Genomic DNA, 27280 nt, shown 5'->3' with positions numbered 1-27280 from the left:
ATGTACCCTGGCATTGTGCTACACTTCACAAATATTATTTCATTTGATCCTCCCAACAATGCTGGGAGGTAGGTGCTGTGATTATCTGAATTTTACAGTTGAGGAAACTAAGGCAAACAGGGGCTAAGTGATTTGTCCAGAGTTACATAGTAGTAGATGTCTGAGGCCAGATATGAACTCAGGTCTTCTTGACTCTAGGCCCTGTGCTTTATTCACTATGTAACCTAGTTCTCCCGTTCCTCTCCTGCACAAAATTTTGAGAGGAAAAGAGACATGATAGGTCTTAATAGGAAAAAAAATTTCTACAATGGGACTCTTTCTCCAAATATTTACTAATTTTCTGCAAATTTTCTTTCTGAACCAAAGATCATAAAATACCTAGGAGAGTTCTAGTGCTTTGTATAATATAAAAAATGAAAATATAAAATGAATTTGAATGGAAATGTGAATTTCCGTTTTTCAGGCATTCTTCAGCTTTCATGAAAAGGATGTGGATTATGAGACTTTCAAAGCACTTAACGATTCATGTCTTGTATATGATGGAAGACTTGTGATTGATACCACTTTTCACACGAACGACATAACCATCCGAGCTGCAGGACCTCTCACCAAGTTCTCCAATAGATACTATGCAAATGGGTGGACACACAGTAGCTTCAGTTCAAAAGAAATTGGCTTCCAGCTTGCTGCAACCATGCTGAAACTCTTTGATCCAACTCTGGAACCAGTAATTGAGCCACCCGGGGATCTGGATAGACTTATTCCTATATATAAAGGAGCTAAGATTAAAGGTTTGTAAAAAAACATTATTCAAATCTGGGTCAATGGTAGCTTACCAAATATCAAGAGAGTTGGGCTCTGGCCAAGGTGAGTAATTAAGAGTTTGCACTGAGTGGGGCAAGGAGAGGCAAATTCAAGAGCAGATGGGTCCCTGACAGCTAGGTGGTACAGGAGATAATGCACTAGATCTAGAATCAGGAGGACCTGAGTTCAAATCCTGCCTCAGAAACTTACTAGCTGTGTGATCCTGTGTGACCCTAGTGTAAGTCACTTGACTCCATTCTGCCTCAGTTTCTGTACCTGTAAAATGGGGATAATAATAGTACTTACCTCCCAGGGTTGTTGCAAGTATCAAATAAGATATCTGTAAAGTGCTTTGTAAAACTTAAAGTGCTATATAAATGCTAGTTATTATTATTAGCCACCTGTGTGCCATGACCTGAGCTGTCCTGAGATGAGCCCTAGTTGGTGCAGTTGGTGTTGTTGTTCAGTCACGTCCGAGCCTCGGTGACCCCATTTGGGATCTTCTTGGCAAAGAAAAGTGCATCGCCATTTTCTTCTGCAGTGGATCCATTTTGTCAGGCAATAAGAGGTTAAATGATTTGCCCTGGTTCACACAGCTAGGAAGTATCTGAAGCTGGATTTGAACTCAGCTCTTCCTGACTCCAGGCCAAGGGCTTTATCCACTGAGCCACTGGCTGCCTCAGCTGCCATCCCATTCTTCCTCTACACACGTTTACACAAAGCTCTTCATTGGTCACTTCTCTTGTTACTTGGAGGACCCACCCTCCCAGGACTCCTCTATAATTTACTGCTTTTGATTCCACCGAATTCACCTCAGAGCTGCCCTGACTTCCTCCCAGAGTATGAAGATCAGCTAAAGTAATAAAAATGAAAAAAATTCAAGGGCTAGATAAATATAAGCCCTTTAAAGTTGAGTTATTGCTATTATTACCAAAAAAAGATATATATTACTGTCTTTCTTCATTTGTACCATGCTGAAAATATAAGCAATAATATCCTATTAATGATAATTTCTAAATTTAAAAATATTTTCATTCCCCTAGGAGGTCTTCTTCCTGGACCATATTATTACTTGCATGTTGGCAAACCAATGATTCCTACACCTTTGGATGTACAAGTCACTCAGGGTGACTTTGTAAGTATTTGTACCGACTGTTCCTCTGCTTTGCCCACATGCCACTTAATTTAAAGGAGATTAGCTTTCTTTATTAAAAATTATTCAAGGTAACTTTTTGGATCATTGACCAGAAAGTCACATTTACAGAAATACTGGGAATATGTTATATCAAACCTGATAGAGCTAGAGCCTAGAACCACCCAGCAACGTTCATAACTACCTCAGATTTCTCTCATGTGACTTTTGGCAAATAGAAGCCACATGTCAGAAAATAATTTATGTCCACTTGAGGTGAACATTAAATAGAGCTCAATAATAATTAGGCAGTCCCTATTGAATATGAATATGTGGTGATATATAGTTCTGTGCTATGTGATATTGAGATGAGGGCCAGGGCATAATTTTCATGAAGATGAAAAACTATCATTGTGTTAAGGCCAAACAAACGAATGACTTTAAAGTCAACAGATCTGATACAGTGTACCAATTTAATAACCTGGAAATTTGAGCAAATTAAGACCAAAAAAATAATGATTAGTTGAGCACTCTTAAAAAAACCTGACAGGCAAGATAAGTATAGATAAGTATCTTAAGATACTTGCCAGACCAATGTATAAAAATAGCAACAACCAACAATGTTTAGGACCATCTAATAAACCCCATAAGACCTGAATCAAAGGACCGTCTAATAAACCCCATAAGACCTGAATCAAAGGACCGTCTAATAAACCCCAAAAGACTTGAATCAAAGTCCCTCAAGTGCTGTCAGTTAACTGAATTACCTTGGCAATCAAGCAATCAATAGGTATTTTAAAAGTTCCTACTTTGTGTGCCTCACTTTCTCTTATCTCACAAATGAAATCAATTACCAAGTCCTTACAGTTCTACCCCCTTAACATCTCTCTCTCTCTCTCTCTCTCTCTCTCTCTCTCTCTCTCTCTCTTCTCTTTCTCACTCTCTCCTCTCTCTCTCTCTCTCTCTCTCTCTCTCACACACACACACACACACACACACACACACACACACACACACACACACACCGCACAACCACTTTTATCTCTACTTTAGTGACAGCTAGGTGGCACAGTGGATAAAAGCACTAGGTCTGGAATCAGGAGGACCCTCAAATCTATCATATAACATTGGCTGTGTGACCCTGGACAAGTCACTTAACCTCTGCCTTAATTCTCCCAACTGTAAAATGGGGACAATAATAGTGTCTCCTTTCTTGTAGGATCTTTGAAGACCAAATGAGATAATTTTTGTAAAAGTGTCTGGCACTTAGCAAGCACAATATAAAGAAGGATTATTGCCTCCTCCTTCCCTATTCACACCATAATCACCCTAATTCAGCACATCTCATTTGAACTATTACACTAGCCTCTTACTTGGTCTTTTTGTCTCAAGTCTCTTCTCTCTCCAGTACATCACTCAGCTACCAAAGTAATAATTCTAAAGCCTGTGTGTAATGTTGTCTCTCCTCTGCTCAATAACTTCCAATGGCTCCCTGTTGCTTAAATATAAAGTTCTTTCTTTGGCACTTAAATCCCTTTATAGCCTGGCTCCAGCCTACATTTCCAGGCTTAGTGCACATTAGTTCCCTTCACTCACACTACAATCCATGCAAACTTGCCCATTTACTGTCCCTTCACTATATTCATCTCTCAGATCCATGACATTGCACAGTCTCTCAGGGCATAGGAGGCAGGGAAAGTAAGCAAGGACTGGGGAAATCAGGAAATGTCTAGGGAAGGAAGTGGCACCTAAGCTGAGCCTTGAAGGAAGCTAGATGGAAGTGAGGGGAGCAATCCAGGCCAAGGGGACAGCCTGTGCTCAGGCACAGAGGTGGAATATTGAATTAAGAGAACAATAAGTAAAATCCCATCTTTGTCATATAAGTCAGTTTAGTCTTACCATCTGCAGAATGGGGGAGTTGTACTAAATGAGCTATTAATCCCTTTTAACTCTAAAACTTCCAATTCTATCCTTCATCCAGAAGCCAAGTCTTTGTGTAAGATTTCACAGATTCTGCCCACTGATATGTATGCCATTGTCTGTCATGCTTAGAAGAGCCAAAAATAAAATAAAATAAAAAACATTAGATAATGAGAATTGTAGTAAAAAAGGCAACATACATAAATTATTTTGCTTAGCATTTGAGTATGAACTCTGGTTTTAATTGAATGTTTTGCCAGGCGGGCCTCCTTTTTAATTAGTGCAAAAGATCTCCCCAGATTTTTCTATTTTATTCTCTAAGTAAAAATGTAGACTCATTCCATGGCATCCTTTTGGCACTGGCCACCATTTATGTAAAGTTGCTGCCAAGATGATGAGGCCATCTCCTAAAGACAGCCAGTTGACCAACTGTACAGTGCACTGAATAATGTTATCTCATTTTTACTAATAATATGCAATCCACAAAAATTTTATTGGACTTTTTGCAAGATCTCTAAATGTAATATATGACAAAGCAGTTTAATAATTTGTGAAATCTTTGTGAAGTAATATGATAAAAGAAAGAAAAGGATCCCCCAAATAGCCTACATAATGAACTAATTTACAAATTCTAGTCCACATGCTTGGTTGGCTTAAACATCATGGAATGAAACAATGTGTCACAACAAATTCTGCCTTGGATACCATTAAGTTTGAAATTGTACCTTCATTATGATTAAGGAGGTTGGAATTATTTTTAATATCAAATCTTGTATGGAGTGGTCTTTAAATTCAATTGATTAATCTAGACCTTTTGACAAAACTAGAGAAATTATAGAGAAAATCATAAGAACAATTTTCTTAATTGGAACAAAACACAAACCAATACTACATCTGAATCTTGAGTCTTAGATCATTTATTCATTCAACAAACTTTTTTTTGAGAGTGGATATCCTTACCTTGTGCAGGCAAGAAATACAGTGGCCACTCATGGACCCTATTACATTATTGATTGGCATAGGAGCTCTGATTTGCTCATCGATTCCTCCTTAGGAAGCCTGGTGGCCCCTGCTCCTGAGGACTCATCATACTGGTGCCACACTTAGTGAGAGCACCTAATTAGTATATAAATTCATGTTTACAACTGCTGAACTCAAGTGATCCATCAGTCTCAGACTCCCCTTTAGCAATCCTTACAGTCAAGTGCCACCACACTCAACCCTTGGAAGAGTCTATTAGGAACCTACCATGTGCCAGGAACTGGTACTATGACAGAGAAACATAGTTAGATACTATTTAAGAGAAAGAAACGATACAGAAATCAGAAGGAAGTGGAAAGATCACTTTAATGCTCAAAGATTTCACCAGGTTCCCTTAATCAAATAAACTTGGAAAGGACCTTATGTAGCCAGTTCATCAAATGCTTTTGAACTGTCCAAAATTCAACTCACATTTCCCTCCTAAACCTTTTCCCCCTCCTACCTTCCCTATTACTGTAGAAGGCAACACCATTTCTCCAGTCCACCAGGCTTGCAATCTAGGAGTCATCCTAGATTTCTCACTCTCTCTCCCCCATCCAATCTGTTGCCACACAAAACCTGCTGATTGCACCTTTGCAACATCTCTCAAATATTCCTCCTTCTCTCCTCTGACACTGCCACTACCTGGTGCAGGCCCTCATCTGCTTATGCCTGGACTATTGCAATAGTCTGCTGGTAGGCTTGCCTGCCTCAAGTCTCTCTCCACTTCAATCCATCCTCCTATCAGCCACCAAAGTGATTTTCCTAAACACAAGTCCAACCATATCATTGTCTACTCAAGAAACTCCAGTGGCTACCTAGCATCTCCAGGATCAAGTGCAAAATACTTTATTTGTCATTCAAAGCCCTTCCTAACCTTTCCAGTCTTCTTACACCTTTACTTTTCACCTCTATTTGAGCCAGTGACACTAGCCTCTTTGCCATTGCACGAACAAGACACTCCATCTCTGCACCCCTGCATTGTCTCTGGCTGTCATCCACCCTAGAATGCTCTCCTTCCTCTCTGCCTCCTGGCTTCCCTGGCTTCTTTCATGGTCCAAGTAAAATCCCATCTTCCACATGAAGCCTTTCATAGCCCCTCTTAATTCTAGTGCCTTCCTCTGTTTCTTATTTTCTATTTATCCTGTATGTTGCTTGTTTGTACAAAGCTCCCAAAGAGTTCAAGGGTAGATGACTCTCAAATCTACATATCCAGCCTCATCTCTCTCTGAGCTCCAGTCCCTCATCTCCTACTGACAACTGGACACTTCCACATGGATGTCCTATAGAAATCTCAAATCCAGGATGTCCAAAATAGAAGGATGTCCAAAATAGCATTATTCCCTCCTAAACTACCTCCTTCCAATTTCCTGATTTCTGTCGAAGGTGCCATCATTCTTACACTCAATTCTATAACCTCAGATTCGCCATAGACTCCTCAATTCAATCCCAACCCCTACCATGTCCAACTAGTCACCAACTCTTTCAACTCTACTTCCACAGTGTCCTTCCATTCATACCACAATCACCCCAATTCAGGCTCACAATAGGTTCTTAAATGACTCCCCTTTTCCCTTTCCAATTCATCCTCCGTATAGCTGCCAAAGTGTTCTCTTTTTTTCTTTTTTCTTTTTTTGCTTTTAGGCAATTGGGGTTAAGTGACTTGCCCAGGGTCACACAGCTAGAACATGTCAAGTGTTTGGTCTGAGGCTGGATTTGAACTCAGGTCCTCCTGACTTCAGGGCCGGTGCCCTATCCACTGTGCCACCTAGCTGCCCCAAAATTGTTCTTTCTAAAGCACGAATCCAGCTGTGTCTTTTCCATGCTCAAAAAGTTTGTGTGGCCCTTTACTGCCTCTAGCATAAAATACAAACTTTTCTGACGTTTGAAGTCCTTCACAGTTTGGTTCCAGCCTGTGTTTTCCAGGCTGAGTAAACATTTCTTCCCCTCACAAACTCTACATTCCAGCTACACTGGCCTATATTTACTGTTCCTCATTTACATTTCATTTCCTGTCTCCATGTCTTTTGTGTAGTCTGTCCTCCTGGATCTAGAATTTTCCTCCTTCTCTTCACAGCTTAGAATCCAAAGGTACCTGTGAGGCTCAGCTCAAACAAGACAACTTTTTATGATTCCTCTAGTTGTTAGTGGTTCTCACAATTGCTATATTCTGTATTCACTCATTTATATACTTGTTATATGATCCTGTAGAGTATAAGCAGAGGATTGTTTTGTTTTTGCCTTTGTATCCTCAGCCCCTAACACAGTGCCTGGCACATAGTAGGCATCTAATAAATGCTTCTTGAATTGAATTGAGTGTATGTAATGTAGGTAAAGTAGTATCTCATATATATATGTGTGTGTGTATACATCATATATGTATATATATATATATATATTACGTCTATGTGTGTGTGTGTATAACATTAATTTGGTATAGCTGCTGTAGTCACTGACAAATCTGGACCAATTAAATAGTGGCTGAGATGAGACATGTCCATGGGTAAAAAAAATTATTAAATTAAACATTAATCAAATTGTGCGCTTAATTTTGAATAACAGCACCAATTCAATAACCATTTACAGCTATATTTTAAATGAATTTCAACAAAATATTCCTAAAACAATTTTCATATTATAACTTTAGTTCTAACTCCATGCCAGACTTCCATATGCCAAAATTTTAACCTATAGCAAACTTCTGAACTAAAGGGTGCCATTAAAATTTCAGAGTTGGAAAGGCATTGAAGCAGGCCCAGCTCTTGTCCCTAAAATGTGCTATATTCAAATAGTTCCCGGATTGTGATTTAGAATATAAGGACCTTGAAGGCAGGGATACTTGCTGGATTAAATTGAAGTACAAGTCCATCCAAGTGTAAAACAAAACAGGTATCCCAACCCCCATAAACCAAATCCCATAAACTTAAAACATAATTGAAATCTTTTTTTTTAAAAAAGTTTGCTTTTAGCCAGGTTTTCCCCCTGTTGTTTGAAAAGAGTTTCGTAAAATTTAGGATAATTTGGGTAAAACCTTAAAAGAAATATTTACCTCTCACAAGTGAACAAACCTAGATAAATATGTTAGTTTTGTGGTATTCTGGTAACACAGAATGGCCTGTAACCTAGCAACTAATTAAAAAACATGATACAGTGTAACTATAGCTTTAAAGGTCCCTGAGCAACATTTAGCCATTAGGTTGCAATATGGGATTTCTGATACACTGTTATCTTCTGTCTGTCCAATCAATATCAAGTGTTATTAATAGAAACAGCAATAATACAACATGTACTGTCTCCCCTAGTTGAAATATACTCTAGGAAAGTCCTCACAGCCTAAGTGTTTTTTGAAAATATTATTTCTGTTTTCCCCCCACCCAGGGTTTACAAATAATAACAGGCAAAGCAAAAGAAGGAAATTACTTTAGAATTCACATTAATAAATATCAAATGGTGGAAACCATTACCTGCCTTTCTAGCAAACCATTTCCTACCTCCAACTACATCACTTTATTTGGACAGCATGAACAACTCCTTAACAACCTCTGTTCTCGTCACAGGGAAGGTTTGATTACGGACCTTTATAGGTAAGATGACCATTTCATTGTTTTTTTGTACTGAGGGTTTTTTTTCTTTTTTGGTAAAGAACAGTATTTCAAACTTGTGATGATTATGTTTGTTGGTAAAATATGAGCTGTTATCAGCAACAAAATACTTTGACTATTGAGCATTGTTGCCTGTACTATTGGCCCTACTCCTCCTACGTCCCTGCTTATACAAGCTGTACATATGTGCATGTATACACATACACACAATGTGTACCTTTATATGCATATATAACATAGAGTTAACATGTAAACACGCATATATCCAACAAATTCTCTTGAAAGCAGTTTTAAGTTCTTCAATAACAGGCAGCTGACTTTATAAGAATATTTTTTTCTCGATTTTTCCCATAATCTGATCTAAGAAAAGTAAGAGTAAGGTGTTGTGCTATAAAGAATGTCCCATATCAGACAACCATAAGAAAAGAAATGACAAACACAATATTAAGACTTCAAAGAAATAATTATTCCATCATGTCTATGTTCTTAATGAGTTAAAAAATGTTTTAGACCCAGTGCTTAAAGGATGATTAAAAAAAAAGAAATGTGAAGGGTTGCATATCAATTCTATTGGATAAATAAGGAAGTAAGATGATTTTAGGCATATGGTAAATCCACAGTTTCAAGGTTGCATAACTGGATGGAGTATAATACACAATAAGCCTTTGCATGAGTGAAAACCTAGTGATAAATGGGTCCCTCCCTAGTGGACAAAGGCAACAGCATCACAGCAAATTCAATCCGCCATATCTCTACTATAAAATAAGACTATTTCCTTATCCAATAATCAGGGGGCCAGCTTTGATTTTCTTGGAAATCTGATTCCATGAACCAGACTAGGTTCTCTCCCACTAACCTGCCTGGATCTTCAACAATTCTTTATGTGAGTGTCTGAGATGGTGAAATATATAGTGTCCTGTGTAGGCTGCCATGATTTGGCGAATGATAATGTTCATTGAGTTTGCTGATAATCCTTTTAAAACACTTCTTAATGACTTCTGTTTTTATTTCATGTTCATTTGTGGATATATCCATCTTCCCTCCTCTACCCTGTGAGTTTTTCCTTGGAACAAAATAAACAAAAAAGGAAAGGAAAAAAAATTCAGCAAAACCAACCAACATATCAACCACATTTTACAGTATATATAATATTATGAACCCATCTCTGCAATGAAGGAAGGTGCATTTTCTTTACTTTTCTCCAGAGCTAAGCTGTTATTAAAATAATAGTTTGTTAACAGTTCTAGAGATACTAAGGAATTTTCATTGATGTAAATGAATTAAGAAATACTATTTAAAAATCAAGTTGATGTTCAGGAGGGTCAAACATAATGAATACTGTGTTGTTATAAAAGAAAAGGAAACTATATTATTACAAAATGGACAATGTAAGAACAAGGAGAAATCAGTATTAAACATCCAGTGTTTGCCGAATATCTACTATATGCTTAACACTGTTCTAGGCACTTAAAAGGGCACAAAAAGTATATTTGTTCTCTACTCTAATGAAGTTTATGATATAGTTTGGGATACATGACTGACGTACATGAAACAATCATAATAATATATTTAATATTAACATTAATTTTATGTTTCATATAAATAATTATGTGTAAAATTATAGAATACAACCCTATATGGGCTGAAGAAATTCAGAGGAGAGAGAGAGAGAGATAAAGAAGGGCTAGAGAGATCAAGAATAGCTACTTATAAGAGATAGAGTTTGACTTGGGCCTTGAAGGATGAATTGGATTTGGATGGGGGAAAGTAGTACAAGTAAGAGAAAAAAATATATGAAGTTACAAAAGTGGAATCCAGCACAATATATCTGTAGAACTGGATTCTTACTGACCTAACTAGAGTAGAGTACTGCATATGTGTTATATATGAATGATAAATAAGGACCATCATATAAAAGAGGAACTACATCTTCTTGGGCCCAGAGAACAGAACTAAGGGCAATGAATTGGTAGAAAGTAGGCTTGACATAAAGAATAGCTTCTGAACAATGAAAGCTATTGAAAAACGGAATGTGTTCCCTTAGGAAAAGTGAATTCCCCAATGTTTAAAGTCTTTAAATCAGTTTCCTATCACTGGATAACTACATGCTGGGGCTATTTCAAAAGAGCTTTTTCAATTGAGTTATGTGGTGGGCTAAATGACCTCTGAAGTTCCTCCCAACTCTGAGAATCTTATAAGGTCACATATGTAAGCCAGATTATGAAAGGCCTTCAAAACCAACAGAGATGTTCACATTTGGTATAAGAAAAGAGATATAAGTTTAGATTTCTGGATGAGGGAGCAATGTGTTTAGAAGATGATTAATGTAAATAACTGTCCATAGTAAGCAAGAATAAATTGTAGGGGAAGAGCCCAGAGTCATAGTCTGTGTTTGCTGCTCTCATTGGTGACTTCCTCCCAGGAACCTCCATTTAAGGCAGTACCCAAGCCCACCATGCTCACTCTTCTGCTGGCTCTACTCTTGACTCTCCAGACTTCTCCTCAAGCAAGCACTTTCTTCCTCCTACCTTTTCAGCTCTCTTTCATGTGTTGTCTTCCCTCATTAGAATGTAAGCTCCATGAAGACGGAGACCATCTTTCTCTTTGTGTTTGTATTCTCGATGCCTGGCACATAGTAAGTGCTTAACAAATTCTTTTTCTATCTGAGATGTATGTATATTGTAGTGATCTAGGCTTGATTTGATAAAGGGCTGGGATAAAGCAGAGGCACTGTAATTAAAGAGATTATAGAAGTTAGTGACTGTTTAAAAATGGAGATTGAAAGAAAAATGGAGCAGTACAAGGTGACTTTGAACTTTTGAGCCTGAGTGAATGGGACAGTCATGATATTGTTAACTGAAACATAAAAAATCAAATTAAATAAACAAGCATTTATTAAATACTTACTATATAGAGGCATCTAGGTTGTACAGTGGATAGAGTGGTGGGCCTGGAGTCAGTAAGACCTCAGTTCAAATCCAGCCTCAGATACTTACTTAGCTGTGTGACCCTTGGCAAGTCACTTAATCTTTCTTTGCCTCAGTCTTCTCATCTGTAAAATGAGAATAGTGATAGCACCTCCCTCCCAGAGTTGTCATGAGGATCAAATGAGATAATCATTGTAAAGCACAGTGCCTGGCATATAGTAAGCACTATATAAATGTTAGTTATTAGTGTTAGTGTTGTTGTTGTTGTTGTTGCTATATACTAGGAACTATGCTAAAATGCAGGGGATACAAAGAAAAGCAAAAGCACAGTCTCTATTCTCAAGAAAAGCCAGAAAGAAGAGCCCATTTGGGGAAGAAATGTTCAGCTCCATTTTAGACATATTGAATTTGAAATGATGGCAAGCTATTCAATTAGAATTGTTGATTAGGCAGATGGACAAACAGGACTGGAGCCAGAGTGAATTGGGATGGAAATCATTAGCACAGAAAATAGCTGAAGTCATGAGAGCAAATGAGTAAGAAAAAGGGTGAAAATCAAGGAAAGCAGAGAGCCAAAGATCTGGCTTTGGGGGAATGCTTACAGTAGGGGCAAGAAGAGGACAAAGAACCAGCAAAGGAAATAATGGTATTTGTAGAGGTAGAAAAAACAAGAGATTGATATAAACTTTAATAAGTCACAATTTGTCCATACCTTCTCTCTTTTGTATGTAGAGATAATACCCATTTAATCTACTTCACAGGGTTTTGGGAAGGCTATATGTTAGCAAGCATCATGCAGTAATTTTATTTTCTCTGAGGACATTTTATGGATGAAGACATTGAAGCACAAAGGAATTTATGGTTTTCTTTCTCTGTTTTGTCTCACCCTGGTTTAGGTATTAAGACCATATCTGTATCATATAAAGAGATCAGAAGGGTGGCTTCTTTCACAAAAGTAATGGAAACGATGTTAATACCCAGAATAAGTGGCTCCCAGCCCAGTGGTCTTTCCACTATCTATTAGAATGGTGTCTATTGCTGATAAGTTATTCTCAATCTTGATTGCTACAGGAAAGGAAGAAATAGAATTGATTACAGTATAAATATTGTTAGAAAGAATAGTTTAATACTAAGCATTGTTAAGCCTCAAGTCAACAAGTAATAATGATGATAACAAATAGCTTACATTTGTATAGTGCATACCATGTACCCAGATACTGTACTATGTGTTTTACAAATTGTATCTCATTTGATTCTCACAACAACCCTAGAAGGTAGGTACTATTATTATCCCCATTTTATAGATGAGGAAACTGAGGCAAATAAAGATTCAGTGACTTGCCCAGAGTCAAACAGCTAGTAAGTATCTGAAGCTAAATTTGAACTCATGTCTTCCTAACTCTAGCTAGACCCTGCATTCTATCCACTGTGCCACCTCACTTCATTTATTTTCTCTTATTATGTGTTCAACATGGTACTAGTATTTGTGAGAACCGAATTTAACAGGGAACTGGCCATTGAGGGCCCAGACCTCTGAGTGTGCACATGTGGATTTGTGGTGATCTTGCTTCTGGAATTGAGTGATTGCACAAAATGGAAGGACCCAGCTCTCCTCTTAAGAACATACATAGGCTGTTTGTTTCCATGGCTTATTGTACTAATTACATTTTTTAAAGTATCCAGGAGCATCTAGGTGGTGCAGTGGATAAAGCACTGGCCCTGGAGTCAGGAGGACCTGAGTTCAAATCTGGCCTCAGACACCTGATACTTACTACCCTGGGCAAGTCACTTAACCCCATTGCCTAGCCAAAAAAAAAAAGTATCCAATAATGTTTTCTAGAGGTAAAAAGGAATTGCCTATAGTTTGCAAACTCTAACGTCTGTGCTTTTCTGAAAACACAATAATATTTGCCCTTATCTAGTCTCCAAGACGTTTCAAAGATGAATGAGCATAGATTAATAATCACATCTGTGAATTTAGTAGCCTAGAATTAGTATTTCTGGTGTAGTCACTCAAATTCATCAAGAGAAGCTAGGTGTGCTCTGAAGTAATTTCTTACTTAATTTCTATTTTAATAATGATCTTCAAATCATTATCCTTAGAAGAAAAAACTAAAGCAAAATGAACTACATTTAGTTTAGCTATCTCCATTATCAAACACTCTTTACCCCAAGAGGTGGTTCTAGTCTTTCTTTGCTTTCCCTCTTACCACAAGTATAGTTTCTTTTTTTTAAGCACTTTATTCACCGTAGTCACCAGCTGAAGATTTTTCTGAGCTCTGACACATTTTACAGGAATGTACCACTTTCTTAATTTATCTTCTGTTACTTAACATTGCTTCCATCTTTTATAGATGTCTTTTAAAAATCTGAATTGGTCACTATGTAGCTACATGTCTCTGTTTAAGCAGTTTCCTGTTCTATTTTAACTGAATGCTTTCTGCTTATGGGTTCAGTATTTCATCCTTGAGAATTTTCTATCCTTCTTGGATTGACTTGCCCTCCAAAATACTACTCCATCAGTAAGACCCACATATCCTTTTCCTCTGAACCCAACAAAATCTGCTCTTTCAAAGCTGGGATAAATGTCAGATCATTCTTAGTTCTCCTCTCATATAACATGGTCACTTACTCCCTTGGTTCCCATTATTTTGTTGTTTTTAAATCAAATTTTATTGTATTTTCAAAAACAAATCAGCTTTCTCTTCCTCCCATTTCTCTGCTACACCTATTTAGAAAGCAAGAAATACGAAACCCTATTGCAAATATGTGTAGTCAAGTAAAACAAAATTTCTCATTGGCTATGTTGAAAATATATGCATATATATGTATATGTATATATATATATATATGTATGTGTATACATATATACCTATGTGTATATATGTGTACATGTATACATATACATATGTATATGTGCATATACACAGAAACACAGAAAAACACACACACACACACGCACATATATATACATATATAATTGTGTACTCCAAGTCCATGACCTGTCAGGAAGTGAGTGGCATGTTTCATCATGAGTCCTCAGAAATTGTGTTAATCAAAATTCCTAAGTTTTCATCCATACATACACATATGCATGTGTGTATGCATATGTACACATATACATGTACATATGTGCATGTATACACATTTATGCATATATATTTTAATCAACCAAGATCTGCCTTCTCATTCCCCCACCCCACCCCCACTGACAACTCAAGAAAAAACAAAACTCATTACACACATGTATAGCAATCAAAACAAATTTCCATATCGGGACTATACCCACGTGTACATATATATATGACATTATGGCATGTGTGTATGTGTGTGTACCATATATATGTGTGTATATATACATATATATGTATATACACATGGGCACTTACATACACCTTCCTTTGTAGAGTATAGAAACTGGACTTTTTGGCTCATTCCACTCTGCATCTATTGTTCTATCTAGTTTCAACTCTATGGAATAAGATGCCTTCATGCTGGATACCCCCTAGTTTCCCCCTGCCTCCTTTTGTGTATTGTCTCCATCCATTAGATTATAAGCTCCTTGAGGACAGGAACTATCTTTCTTTTTATTAATTGTATTTCCAGAGCTTAAGCTGGATGATCTTAATATGCCTGCCTCATGTAGACACTTAATAAATGTTTATTGAATTGGATTGAATATCTATCTATCTATATGTGTGTGTATGTATGTGTGTGCATGTGTGCATATATATATACATATATATACATACATATATGAACACAAACACACACATACACACATGCAGCATGTTTCATCATTACTTCTCTGAAATTCTGGTCGATTGTTACACTGATGAGTATTCAGCACAATAGTATTCCATCACATCTATATACCATAACTTATTCATCCATTCCCTAATTAATGGACACTCCCTAAGATTCCCATTTTTGCCACCTCAAAAAGTCATAAACATTTTTGTACATCCTAAGAATTTATTTTGCTTAAGACTAAACCTTCAATTAATTTACTCTCCTTTTAATTCCCCCTCCTCACTTTCCCCCTTTCTTTCCTATCTCACTATTGAGTGAAGTGTATATCTGTACCCAAACTGTCTGTATATTCTTCCATCTTTTGACAAATGAGAGTAAGATTCAAGTGTTAGCTAGTGCCCCCACCCCCTCCTTTTTGTTTGTATAGATTTCTATTTGTGCACCTTAATTGTGAGAGATAATTTTCCTATTCTGTTCCCCCTACCCATCCAGCTTATTCCTCTTTTCATCTCTTTCCATTCTTAAGGTTGTCAAGATAGATCTACTCGTAGGACTTTTCTAATTCAACTTCCTCTATGAACCCTAATGATAGGGGTCAGAGAGGATACATGTATCATGTCATCACATTTGAATGTAAACCACTTATCCTTGTTTAGTCCTTTATCATTATTCATTCATGTTTAACTTTTTTTTTGTTTTTTCTTCACTCTTGACTGAACTTCAAAATTTTCCACAGCTCTGCTTTTTTTCACCAGGAATACTTGGAAGTCCTCTATTTCATTAAGGTTCATTTTCCTCCAGTAGTACTATAGAATACTAAGTTTTGCTGAGTGAGTTTTCTGTTTATAATCTAGATATGTTGTTTTCTGGAATATCATGTTCCAAACTCTCTGATTCTTTAAAGTGGTGGCTGCTAAATCATGTGTAATGTTGACTGTGGCTCTTTGGTACTTGAATTCTTTCTTTTGGGCTATTTGCAGCATTATTTTTATTTTGGAAGCTCTGATTTTGGCTATTGTGTTCTTGGGAGTTTTCATTTTGGTGTTTCTTTCAGAAAGTGACTGGTGAATTCTTTCTATTTCCATGTTGCTTTCAATTTCTAAGAGATCAGGGCAATTTTCTTTAACGAATTCTTGAAATATGTTCTCTGGGCTCTTTTTTTGGTCGTGGACTTCATATAGTCCAACGATCCCTAATTGTTTTCTCCTTGATCTATTTTCCAGGTCAGTTGTATTTTCTATGAGATACCTTACATTTTCTTCTATTTTTTAGACCTTTGACTTAAAAAAAAAATTTCCTGTTGCCTCATAGGGTTATTAGCTTCTATTTCATCCATTCACATTTTCAGAGAGTTTGTTGCTTGGGCAAGGTTTTATACCTTTTTTTCCCTAAGCTTTTAATATTCTTTCCAATTCTTTCTTCAATAGCTCTCATTTCTTTTTGAATTTTTCCCCTTAGTATTCTCATTTCATTGATAACAATTTCTTAAAACTTTTAAAAACTCTTGCTTCATTTCTTCTAAAAATGAACAGAATGGCATAGTAACATTTAGTAAATACATCTATGTGAGGAAACTCAGGAACTTAAAGAGGGAAATAAAGTAGGGACATTTGTGTAACAATCAACAGAGGGGAAAACAGAAACAATATTATTGTAGAAGCATATTGTAGATTACCAGACAAAGGTCTGAAGTTCAGGAAACAGTCACAAACCTGGAATGAGATTGTAGTGATAGGAACTCATAACCTTAGATGTTTATATAAAAATGAACAAAATGTGGGCAGCAAATAAATGCATATTCAATCAACATGCTAAACAATGTATACATGCATATGTATATATGTGCATATGTATGTATATACCCATGTGTGTATACATATACATACGTGCATACACCTATATGCAACAAGGCAAATTTGACCTTGGAGATATCCCTGAGTTCACCTAAACAATCCTTTACTTTCCTACATCGACCAGAACACTATACTTCTTATATTTTTATTTTAAGTTAATTTTTGTTTTGTCTTTTTTAAACAGTCTCATGTATTTATGTATACTTCTTCCAACCTCAGTGAGCTATTCCTTATTTTAAAAAAAAATAAAAAGAGAAAGAAAAAGAAAAAAGTAGTAAAACAAAAGCAACTAGCCCATCAACCAAATCACCCCTATCTCCCCAAGCTTAATATATGCTTGTTGCCTTGCCGTGTGGCTTCATGTAGTTTAGATATAGTGCTTCAAGTAACTGTTCTACTCATCTTCAGAAAGTAGAACTAGGAGTAATGTGTAGAAGTTGCAAAAAGTAGAGAGAGGTGTATTTTCTCAACTATTCCCTGAGCTTAAGCTTAGACATTGTAATAACACAGAGTTCAAATTAATTTTTTTATCTTTCTATTTACATTGCTATAATCATTGTATATATTTTTCCTGGTTCTCCTTATTTCACTCTTCATCAATGTATATGTCAATGTATATGTCTTTTCCCTTGCTTTCCTTTCACTCCCCTCCCTCAGCCCCCCAGCTGCCCAGAATCCAACTATGCTGTTTAACTATTTGTTTTGCTAGGATGAGAGAGGAGCCACCAACCATTCCTTCTGGTGACATGAAGGAACACCAAGCCTTATCATTTGCTCTGCCTCTAGGCCCTCTTCCTCTCCCCGCAAAGCACTGTCACCTGACCCACTGATGCAACCTAAAGACTCCTGGACCTTGCCATCCACCCTGCAGCTGACCTTGCCGTCATGCATTGTCTCTCCCAGTTAGAATGTGAATTTTTTGAAAGCAAAGACTATGTATCTCACTTTTTCTATTTCTATCCCCAGTACTTAGCCAACTTATTACTATGTGCTTAATATATAACAATGGAGTAAATAGTAAAGTAGTAAATTTTTTTTCATTCAAATACTTCTCTGAATTTTTCATATTCATGGTTTCTTTTAAAACTTTATAAAATTATGATATTCCATTATATTTTTCTACCACAATTTTAGTGAGCCATTCCCCCAATGAATAGGCATATATTTGTTTCCCATTCTTTGCTACCACAAAAGTACTATTATGAATATTTGATGCCTATAGGTCTTCTCTGTTTTTTTTTAACCTTCTTCGGAAATATATGTTACAACATGATCCCTGGGATTGGACATTTTAGTCACTTTTAAAGCATAATTCCAAATTGTTTGCCAGAATGGCTGGGCCAACAGTTTATTAACGTGCCTGTATTTCTGTAGTCCCTCCAACATTGACCATATCTTTTTCTAACCTTGCCAATATTGTGAGTATGAGGTAAAACCTCCTAGTTGTTTTGCCTTATGTTTCTCTATTAATAATTATTTGGAGCAATCTCATTTGATTGTTTAAGGTTTGTATTTCTTTGAGAACTTTTTGTTCATAACCCTTGTCTACTTATTCATTGGAGAATAGCTTTTGACATTTGTATTGAATATGTGTGTGTGTGTGTGTGTGTGTGTGTGTGTGATGTGTGTACGCACACTCATGCCTAGTAACCTCTCCCACCCCTTTCACTGAGAGTGTTTATGAACAGAGGTCAGATAAGCATATGTCAACTATATTATCCTAAGCTGACCCAAACTTCTCTCCAGCCTTATTTATATATTATTCATTTTCCAGAACTCTATGGTCAAACCAGACTGGCCATCTTTCTATCTCTCCCACACAAAATTCGATTCCCCTCTTGCATTGACTGTACCCCATAACCAAAATGCACTCATAGCTTGAAGGGCACAGAAAATACTTCATGTAAGAGGTAGCATTTGAGCTAAACTTAGAAGTAAACTAGCATTATATGTGAATAAGGAATAAGTGCATTCCAGCCATGGGAAGCAGCCTGTACAAAGGCTTGGAGATGGGAACTGGAATTGCATTGTGATAAATAGCTAGAAGACTGGTTTAACTGGAATGAAGAGTCTGTGAAGCAAAGTAATATATAACAAAGCTGGGGAGGTAGATTGGAATCAGGATGTGAATGGCTTTAAATACTAACCAGAATTTATTTGATCCTAGAGGGAACAGGGAGCCAGGGGTTTATTGAGTAGAGTGAAATTGTTACACTTGTATTTTAAGAATATCGGTTTAGAAACTGGGGGAAATGGAGAGGGAGAGATAAGTCCAGGAGCCCAAGTAAGAGGCTATTGCCTCTTCTGTTCCAAAATTTTACATCCATAAAAAGTATAAATCCTCAAATCATTTATATTTCCAGAGAGTACAAACTCTCATCACCTCTCTGCTGGACTATTGCAAAAGCCTGTGGTAGATCTCTCTCTGCCTCCTCATTTTTGTTTCTTAGCTTCCTTCAAGATCCAACTAAATTTCCACTTTCTGTAAGAAGTCTTTCCTAGTCCTTTTTAATCTTAGGACCTTTCCTCTGTGATTGTTGCCAGTTTATTCTGTATGTATCTTATTTGTACAAAGTCATCTGCATGTTATCTCTCCTACTAAATTGTCAAATGTTTCAGGCAGGGGCTGTTTTTGCCTTTATTTGCATCTCCAGCACTTAGCACAGTGCCTGGCACACAGCAAGCACTGACTGAATAAGCATTATTATGCTCCATGGGATTTTTGTATTTTATGATACAAGACTGTGATTGATCTTTAATTAACTTGAAAACAATTCCAATGTAAGTATTTTCTTAATGAAAAATGTTCAAGTCTGTCCTACAAACAATGGATTTCCTTCTTCACTGGTAAATTGTTTCTTACAAGAATATTTTTGTAATTCCACTCCTGCCAAAGAAACCATCCCTAGGTTTCAATGGGATACTCTAATGAAAAAGAAATCCTACTTTGTGGTAAATGACCTATTAAGGTCATTTTTTTGGGTACAAATATAGCCAAATTTAACAAGAGTACACAGCCTTGATTACTTTGATTGAAATCAAGACAGCATTGAACCAGAAGGAAAGTTTATTTTCTTTCTTTAAAAAATCAATTTTATTTTATTTTCAGTTCCAAATTCTCTTGCTCCCCATTCCCCAACCCATCAAGAAAGCAATTCCCCCCAAAAAAACACAAAAATGTATAAATATGTACATCTACATCTACATTAGCCATGTCCAGCCCCCCCCCCAAAGCATGAAAAAAAAAGAAATAGAAGAAAATCCATACTCTTGAGTCCATCACTTCTTTTTCTGGAGGTGGACAATGCTTCATCATGAGTCCTTTGGAATGGTGGTTGGTCATTGTGTTGTTTAGAGTTATTAAGTTTTTCAAAGTTGATTATCTTCATTCACATTGATATAAACTGTACTCCTGGTTCTGCTTACTTCACTTTGCATCAGTTCATATTAGTCTTCCCAGGTTTTTCTGAAACCTTTCCCTTTATCATTTCTTATAGAACAATAGTATTCTATCACATTTATACACCACAACTTGTTAACACATTCCCCAATTAATGACCATATATTTCCAATTCTTTCCATGAAAAGAGCTACTATAAATATTTTTGTACATATGAGCCCTTTTCCTCTTGCTTTGAACTCTTTAGGATATAGACCTAGTAGTGGTATCACTGGATCAAAGGATATGTAGAGTTTAATAGCTTTTGGGGACAGCATTACAAATTATTTTCCAAAATGGTTAGATTAGTTCACAGCTTTGCCAACAGTGCGTTAGTACATCTATTTTCTCACATCTACAACACATTTGTCATTTTCCTTTTTTGCCATCTTAGACCATCTGATTCATGAGAAGTGTTAATTTGCACTTCTCTAATTATTAGTGATTTAGGGCATTTTTCCCATATGGCCATTGAAAGCTTTGATTTCTTCCCTTGAAATCTGCTTATTCATATATTTTCAACATTTATCAATTGGGGAATCACTCTGATTCTTGGAAATTTAATTCAGTTCCCTATATATTTTGGAGTTGAGACCTTGATCAGAGAAACTTGCTGCAAAGATATTTTGTCAGTGCTCAGCATGGTACATGATTTAGACATAAAAGGCTTATGATATCACCTTTTATGTTTAAATCATTTACCATGTTGAGCTTATCTTAATAGATGGTGTGAGATGTTGGTGTATGCCTACTTTCTGCTAGACTGCTGTCCAGTATTCCCAACAGTTTTTGTCAAATAGTGAGTTCTTGCCCAGTAGCTGTATTTATCAAACACTAGATTACTATGCTCATTTGTTTCTATATATTTTGCACCTAATTTGTTCCACTGATCAGCATCTCTATTTCTTACCCAGGTTTAAATTGTTTTGATTATTACAGTATTGTAGTACAGTTTGAGATTTGGTACTGCAAGGCTTCCTTCTTTCCCACTTTTTCATTAATTCCTTTGATATTCTTGATCTTTTTGTTCCTGCAAATGAATTTTTTCGTAATTTTTTTCTAGCTTTTTAGAGTAATTCCTTGATAGTTTGATTGATATTCAGTCAGTATGGCACTGATTGAATAAGTAAATTAATTTAGATAATATAATTTTTATTATATTATCTTGGCCTAAATATAATTAATATTTCTCTAATTATTTAATCTCTCTTTCTTTGGCGTATTTTGTAATCATATCCATGTAGTTCCTATATGTGTCTTGACAGGTAAACTGCCACATATTTTACACTGTCTGTAGTTATTTTAAATGGAATTTCTCTTTCTATCTTAGAATATTATGCCTAGGCTCTTTTTTTTTTTATCCATGGCTTTCAGGTAGGCCGTTGATTCTTAAATTATATCTCCTCAACTTATTTTCCAGGTCACTTGTTTTCTCTATCAGATAATTCACATTTTCTTCTATATTTTCAGTCTTTTATTTTATTTTATTTTTGTTTTTTTGTTTGGGCAATAGGGTTAAGTGACTTGCCCAGGGTCACACAGCTAGTAAGTGTTATGTGTCTGAGGCTGGATTTGAACTCAGGTCCTCCTGAATCCAGGGCCAGTGCTCTATCCACTGTGCCACCTAGCTGCCCCTATTTTCAGTCTTTTAACAGCTCAGTCTGGGGGCCTGCAAATTTCCTGTGTTTCCAAAGCAGTGTGATGTGGGGAGAAGTTTGTTCACCTTCCCCCCGATCTGAGCTGTGCAAGCCACTGACCCAGGTTTGATTCTGTTGGCCTCTGTGTAGTCTAGTTACAGTAAATTGTTGCTAGACTCAGTCACTGTTACCCCACTGGGAGGGTCTTCAAGTTTAGAGTGATTGAGCTGCTTCTCCCCTTTCATCTTGGTCTTCTGCCTGGTTTTTCTACTGTAGGTTTATCCACTGGGCTGAAGGTTACAATGGAATCATTGCTCTGTTTTTTGGGCTTAGAGCCACCCAGCTAAGTTTTTGGAATTTGTTTTTTGCTCAGTACTCAGCTAGATTGCCTGCTTAGTCATAGATACTCTTTCCCCCACTGGATCTTGGACTAAGAGCTGGGTAATGGCTACCAGAGTTTCCAGGTGGCACCTGTTCTTGCTTCCAGGTCTAAAGGATCACTTTATGTCCTAGTGATTCCTGCCCTGGTGTTCTGTCTCAGTTTCCTTTATGTCCCTGGACACCAGCATGATCCTGGTCCTGCTAGCAGTGCAGCTGCCACTGGACTGCACTCCTGGCCAGCCCCACCTCAATGTCCCCAGACTTCTCTGCCTTCCTAAGCTGTCCTAGGCTGGAAAAATAACTTACTGTGCTTTTCCTTGGCTTTCCCAATCAGAATCTGTTGCACTTTCTAGGTTCTAGAGGAGATGTGCTGGGAGAACTAGGCAAAAATGTTTCCTCTCACTGCAACCATCTTGACTCCAGCTCCTAAAAATTTATTTTCTTAGAACTGTTTGTCTGAGAGTACATCTAATGACTGATGATGCTGGTGGTGGTGCTTATCCCATCCTCGCACATATATTCTTAATGTAGGTATACTCAGAACTTTCAAATGGACCATAAGAGATATGGGAAGTATCCTCACAGAATCCACGTAATATTAACAAAACACAGAGCCCATTGTTCTAAAGCAGCTATAGGAATTTCACTTATATTTCCCAATAGAGAGGAAGAGGAATGATGGACATTCTCAGGGCACATGATAAAGAAGTCAATTTTTAGAACAAGCAGACATCAATAAGTAGTTAAAGTTGATAATAGGCACACATTATTCAACATGTTGAATATAATTGAAAGTAGTATACCTTTGGATAAATGGTTAAAACATGCAAAGAAGCAATGGAAACTACAACATTTCATTTCAGACTATAAAAACTTAGCCCCTAATATGTGGCAAGACATGACCAAAATTATACATCAGAAGCTCACTATCTTCCATGGATTTACAGATGATAAATCCTCATATCCTGGGAAATTTAACCAATATACTCTGCTGAAACTGGAGCATTAATACAAACTGAACTGTTGTCTACAATTGCCTAGCCATAATATTGATCCATAAAAATGTAAGAATATTTTGAGTAGATGCCACCATATCAAATATTCATAATTCCAAATTACATGTAACAAAAATATTTCAAAATACAGAGACTAAAGCAGAAGAGTTAAAAATCATGTGGGACCAGGATGGAGTGAATATCATCCCTGTGGTCCTGTCTGTCACTACAGTTGGACCAAGGATGCTTTCAGTTAGACTACAAAGGATGAGGTTACTTCTTCATAATTTTACTGAATTACAAAAAGCAGTTTATTCTCCTGTGCAATAGTAGAATATTAACTACGAAGAAATAATAGTAGGATATCAACTTATCTCAAGCCTATTCCTATCTGAATCCTATCAAAAATATGAGAAAGAGATAATAATAAAATAGATTTGATTTACCAAGAGTCATTTTCCAGCAGAACAAAGCAGAGTACAACTAAAAGGTGAGGGATAGTTATCAATGCCTTTTGAAGAGGATTCTGTTTGGGGGGTGTAGTAAGATGGTATCTAGGTTCCTGAAGCAAGTCACTGATCTTTTGGAAGTGAGAATAGCTTGCAGGGTAGTCAAGCTTAATCACTCATTTCCATTACTAATGTGTATGCTTTAGTGTGTGCACACAGCTGTGGCCACATTCTTTTCACGAGCCACAAATATTGCCAGACACCGATGCTAATTCTTGGCCCAGTTCTACTTTCTGTGTCAGTTATTGTCAGACAAGCTGGCAAGGCTCACTCCAGGCAGGGTAAATTGTTTAGCTGTCTTTGGCAGGGATGTGGCTAGAGATTGTTTTTTTGACCTTGGCGGCACCAGCAATCTCTCTTTTCCATATCTGGACTCTCCTTGTGCCTGCCATCTAAAGTGTCTAGGTGTGCCTTCCCAGATTCTGAGAGGTGCTGTTACCCAACATCATCCTCTCACTGTTTGTTTGTTTTTTATTTTTTGGAATTGGGAATGATTTCAAGATAAAGTTCATCTCTAGGTTCAAAAACACATTCTGGATCATTTCTCTCTTCTTCCCTTAATTTAATCTCTCTCTGTCAAGCACCCAAGAGTAACAGGGATGGCACTGGCAGAACCAACAGGAGTGATGACAGCCGGAGCAGTGTCAGATGTTGCTATGGCACTAATGGCTGTAGCAGAGTGGTAACTTTGGCACCACAGTGACTAAGGCTGTCTGCGTAGAAGATGGAGGGCATACATTCAGAGACATATGTAGAAATAGTAGTAATAAAGAAACAATCAGTGATGATGATGTACAAACTGGCAGCTGTTACAGGATGGCAAAGTAGCTAAGTAGCTTGCTTGTTGCTGTTGCTGCCAGGCACTGACTTTGGTTCCACTCTTATTTTCAGGGACTTCTGTGATAGTTGTGTTCTCGTTGCTGTTGTTTGTTTGACCCATGAGTGCTAACACATCTCTGAGTAAGACTAAATGCTCAGGAGGAAAGGAGAAAAATCAGTGTCAATGATGTGTGTGTGTGTGTGTGTGTGTGTGTGTGTGTGTGTGTGTGTTGAAGAAGAGATGGCTCACATTGGGAAAAAAAAAGTACATGAAATGAATTTCTTTTTGACAGCCAGTTCTGCCATTTATTCATTTCACCACCAACAAATAATTGCCTACCAAACCATGAAGCTAACATTCTCTTTCTCCTGCTGCTTACTTTCTGTACCTGTTGATTTTTTTATGTCTCTGATGCCATACAAAGAGTCATATAAGCACTGCTAATACCTGACTTCTGCTCAGCTGATTAGTACCAGTAGGAACAGGGAAGGAGAGGTACATTACTTTATAAGATGTCTTTCCTTTGGAACACTCTATCAAAGCCTGTTTTGCAATTTCCGAAGCCTCATTTACACTTTTTGGAGCCTACCTCATCCTCTTCACCCTCACATATATCATTGACCCTATTTTTTTTAAAAAAGGTCTGTTTTGATAATATCTCTCCATCCTTCAGCTTTAATTGATGGCTTTAATGATCCCTTTTCCTGGTAGTGTGAGTAGGTCTTGCCCTAGATCTTTTGTGTGAGCCCATCAGAAACTCCTAAACCATGATTAAATCACCTCTCATCATCTCTCTTCAGGACTTTCTTCAAGACTTAACACACTTAGCTTTCGAAACCTGCCCTCATAAGGCCCTGTCCTCCTCAAATAAGCTCTGTTATCCTCTTGCACACTTTCTCAAATACCTGAATGTCCTGTTTTTTGCAGGTCGGTGACTGCTGCTGTGCAGAGTATTCTAAATGTGATTATGACTGGGATTCTGAAAGGACACCCTTAGCTTGTTGAATTCATACAACCCTTTCCAATGCAGAAGTATCCTGGGACTGGGTCAGCCTTTCTGTTTGCACCAAAGCCTACTCAGATCAAATCCCATATTGTCTCTTCATTCATTCATTGTTTCTAAACTACAAAAAACTTTTAATCACAGCTAACATATTTTTCTGTTTCCCTCAGATCAATGACCCTGACATTTTTCATCAATGAATTGTCCGTAAAATTCCTCTTGCCATTCAGTTACCCATTTTCCTGCCATCAAAATTCTCTGGAAATAAAGCTGTCAACCCTAATTTCTTAATTTTTTGTATGTATTTGAAAGTTGTATAGTTCCTGTTGCTGCAACATAGTTCATTCAGTTAAAATTTGAGTTTTTCATTCTTTAACATTCCCATTTGTAACAGTTTTGTTGTACTTTTCTGACCCTTTATGAAATGTTTTTATTAATCTCCTTTCATAACAGATTGATAAACCATAATGCATATTATTTCCATATTTTAGCCCTTTTGATTTCACTTATTAAACTTATAAGAGATTCTTTATCAAATGATTTGCTAGAATACAAATATATTATATCTGTTATTTATTATTATTTATTATATTATTACTAAATTATAATTTCTCTCCATGCTAAAAAAGAAATTTAGTCAGGTTACCTAGAAATTATCCATTTGGCAATATTCCTCACTGACACTTATCTGACCTCCTATCACCATCAAATCTGATTTTCAGTTCAACTGAGTGCAAGCAACTGTGTTAGACAATGGGAATCCAAAGGCAAAAATGAAAAAGTACCTAGGCTCAGTAAGTTTATATTCTACTGTAAGAGTACAAAATGCACACATGTAAGTACAAAGTATATTCAAAATAACCCAAAGTAATTTTGAGAGAGAGAAAGAATGCATTCTTTTATCTAGGATGAGAATCTGGATCTAAATTGTAGAATAGAGCTTGTTACTAAAATAGGCTATAAATCCATAATATATACATATATGTGTATACATATATGTGTGTGTGTGTGTGTTTAATATGAGTATGTGTGAAAAAGCAGCTTAAATACTATAAAAAACATCTATTCTTATTCATTTTATTTATGTTATTACAGAGGTAGTTTAGTGAAATGGATAAAATTCTGGGCTTAAAGCCAGGCAGACCTGGGTGACCCTAGGAAAGTCATTTAACCTCTATGTATCTCAGGCAACTCCCTAGGATTTATCTATTAAATCATTATACCCTTATAAGGGTATAGATTTCTGGTGATTTAGGGAGTTTCACCACTCAGATTCACGTAGTGATTTGATGAAAGGGCTAGGTTATCTTCATTAAACTAATTAATCCCTAAGAATTCTTTACAAAATTGACACATTTCTTATGATGAAGGGGAAGATAGTTCTTAGCCTGTTTGAAATGTTAGACAGGATATGTTCCTATAATTATTCATAAAATTAAAAGTAAACTAAAGGTTAAAGTTTATTTTTTAAACATACCCATTTAT

General features: G+C 36.7%; 1 protein-coding gene across 1 annotated transcript in view; it reads left to right on the top strand.

Moving 5' to 3' along the window:
• Positions 1 to 27280, top strand: part of CFAP61 (cilia and flagella associated protein 61) — a 355672-nt gene that overhangs the window by 266755 nt on the left and 61637 nt on the right. Inside the window, exons 23-25 of the mRNA XM_020986789.2 lie at positions 464 to 791; positions 1848 to 1939; positions 8255 to 8460. Coding sequence (XP_020842448.1) covers positions 464 to 791; positions 1848 to 1939; positions 8255 to 8460 — 626 coding nt within the window. The remainder of the gene's footprint in view (positions 1 to 463; positions 792 to 1847; positions 1940 to 8254; positions 8461 to 27280) is intronic.

This window comes from Phascolarctos cinereus, unplaced genomic scaffold (genome assembly GCF_003287225.1).
Source record: "Phascolarctos cinereus isolate Bilbo 61053 unplaced genomic scaffold, phaCin_HiC Scaffold_2;HRSCAF=192, whole genome shotgun sequence".
In the NCBI taxonomy this organism is placed as follows: domain Eukaryota; kingdom Metazoa; phylum Chordata; class Mammalia; order Diprotodontia; family Phascolarctidae; genus Phascolarctos; species Phascolarctos cinereus.
This window is presented reverse-complemented; position numbering and strand designations above follow the sequence as displayed.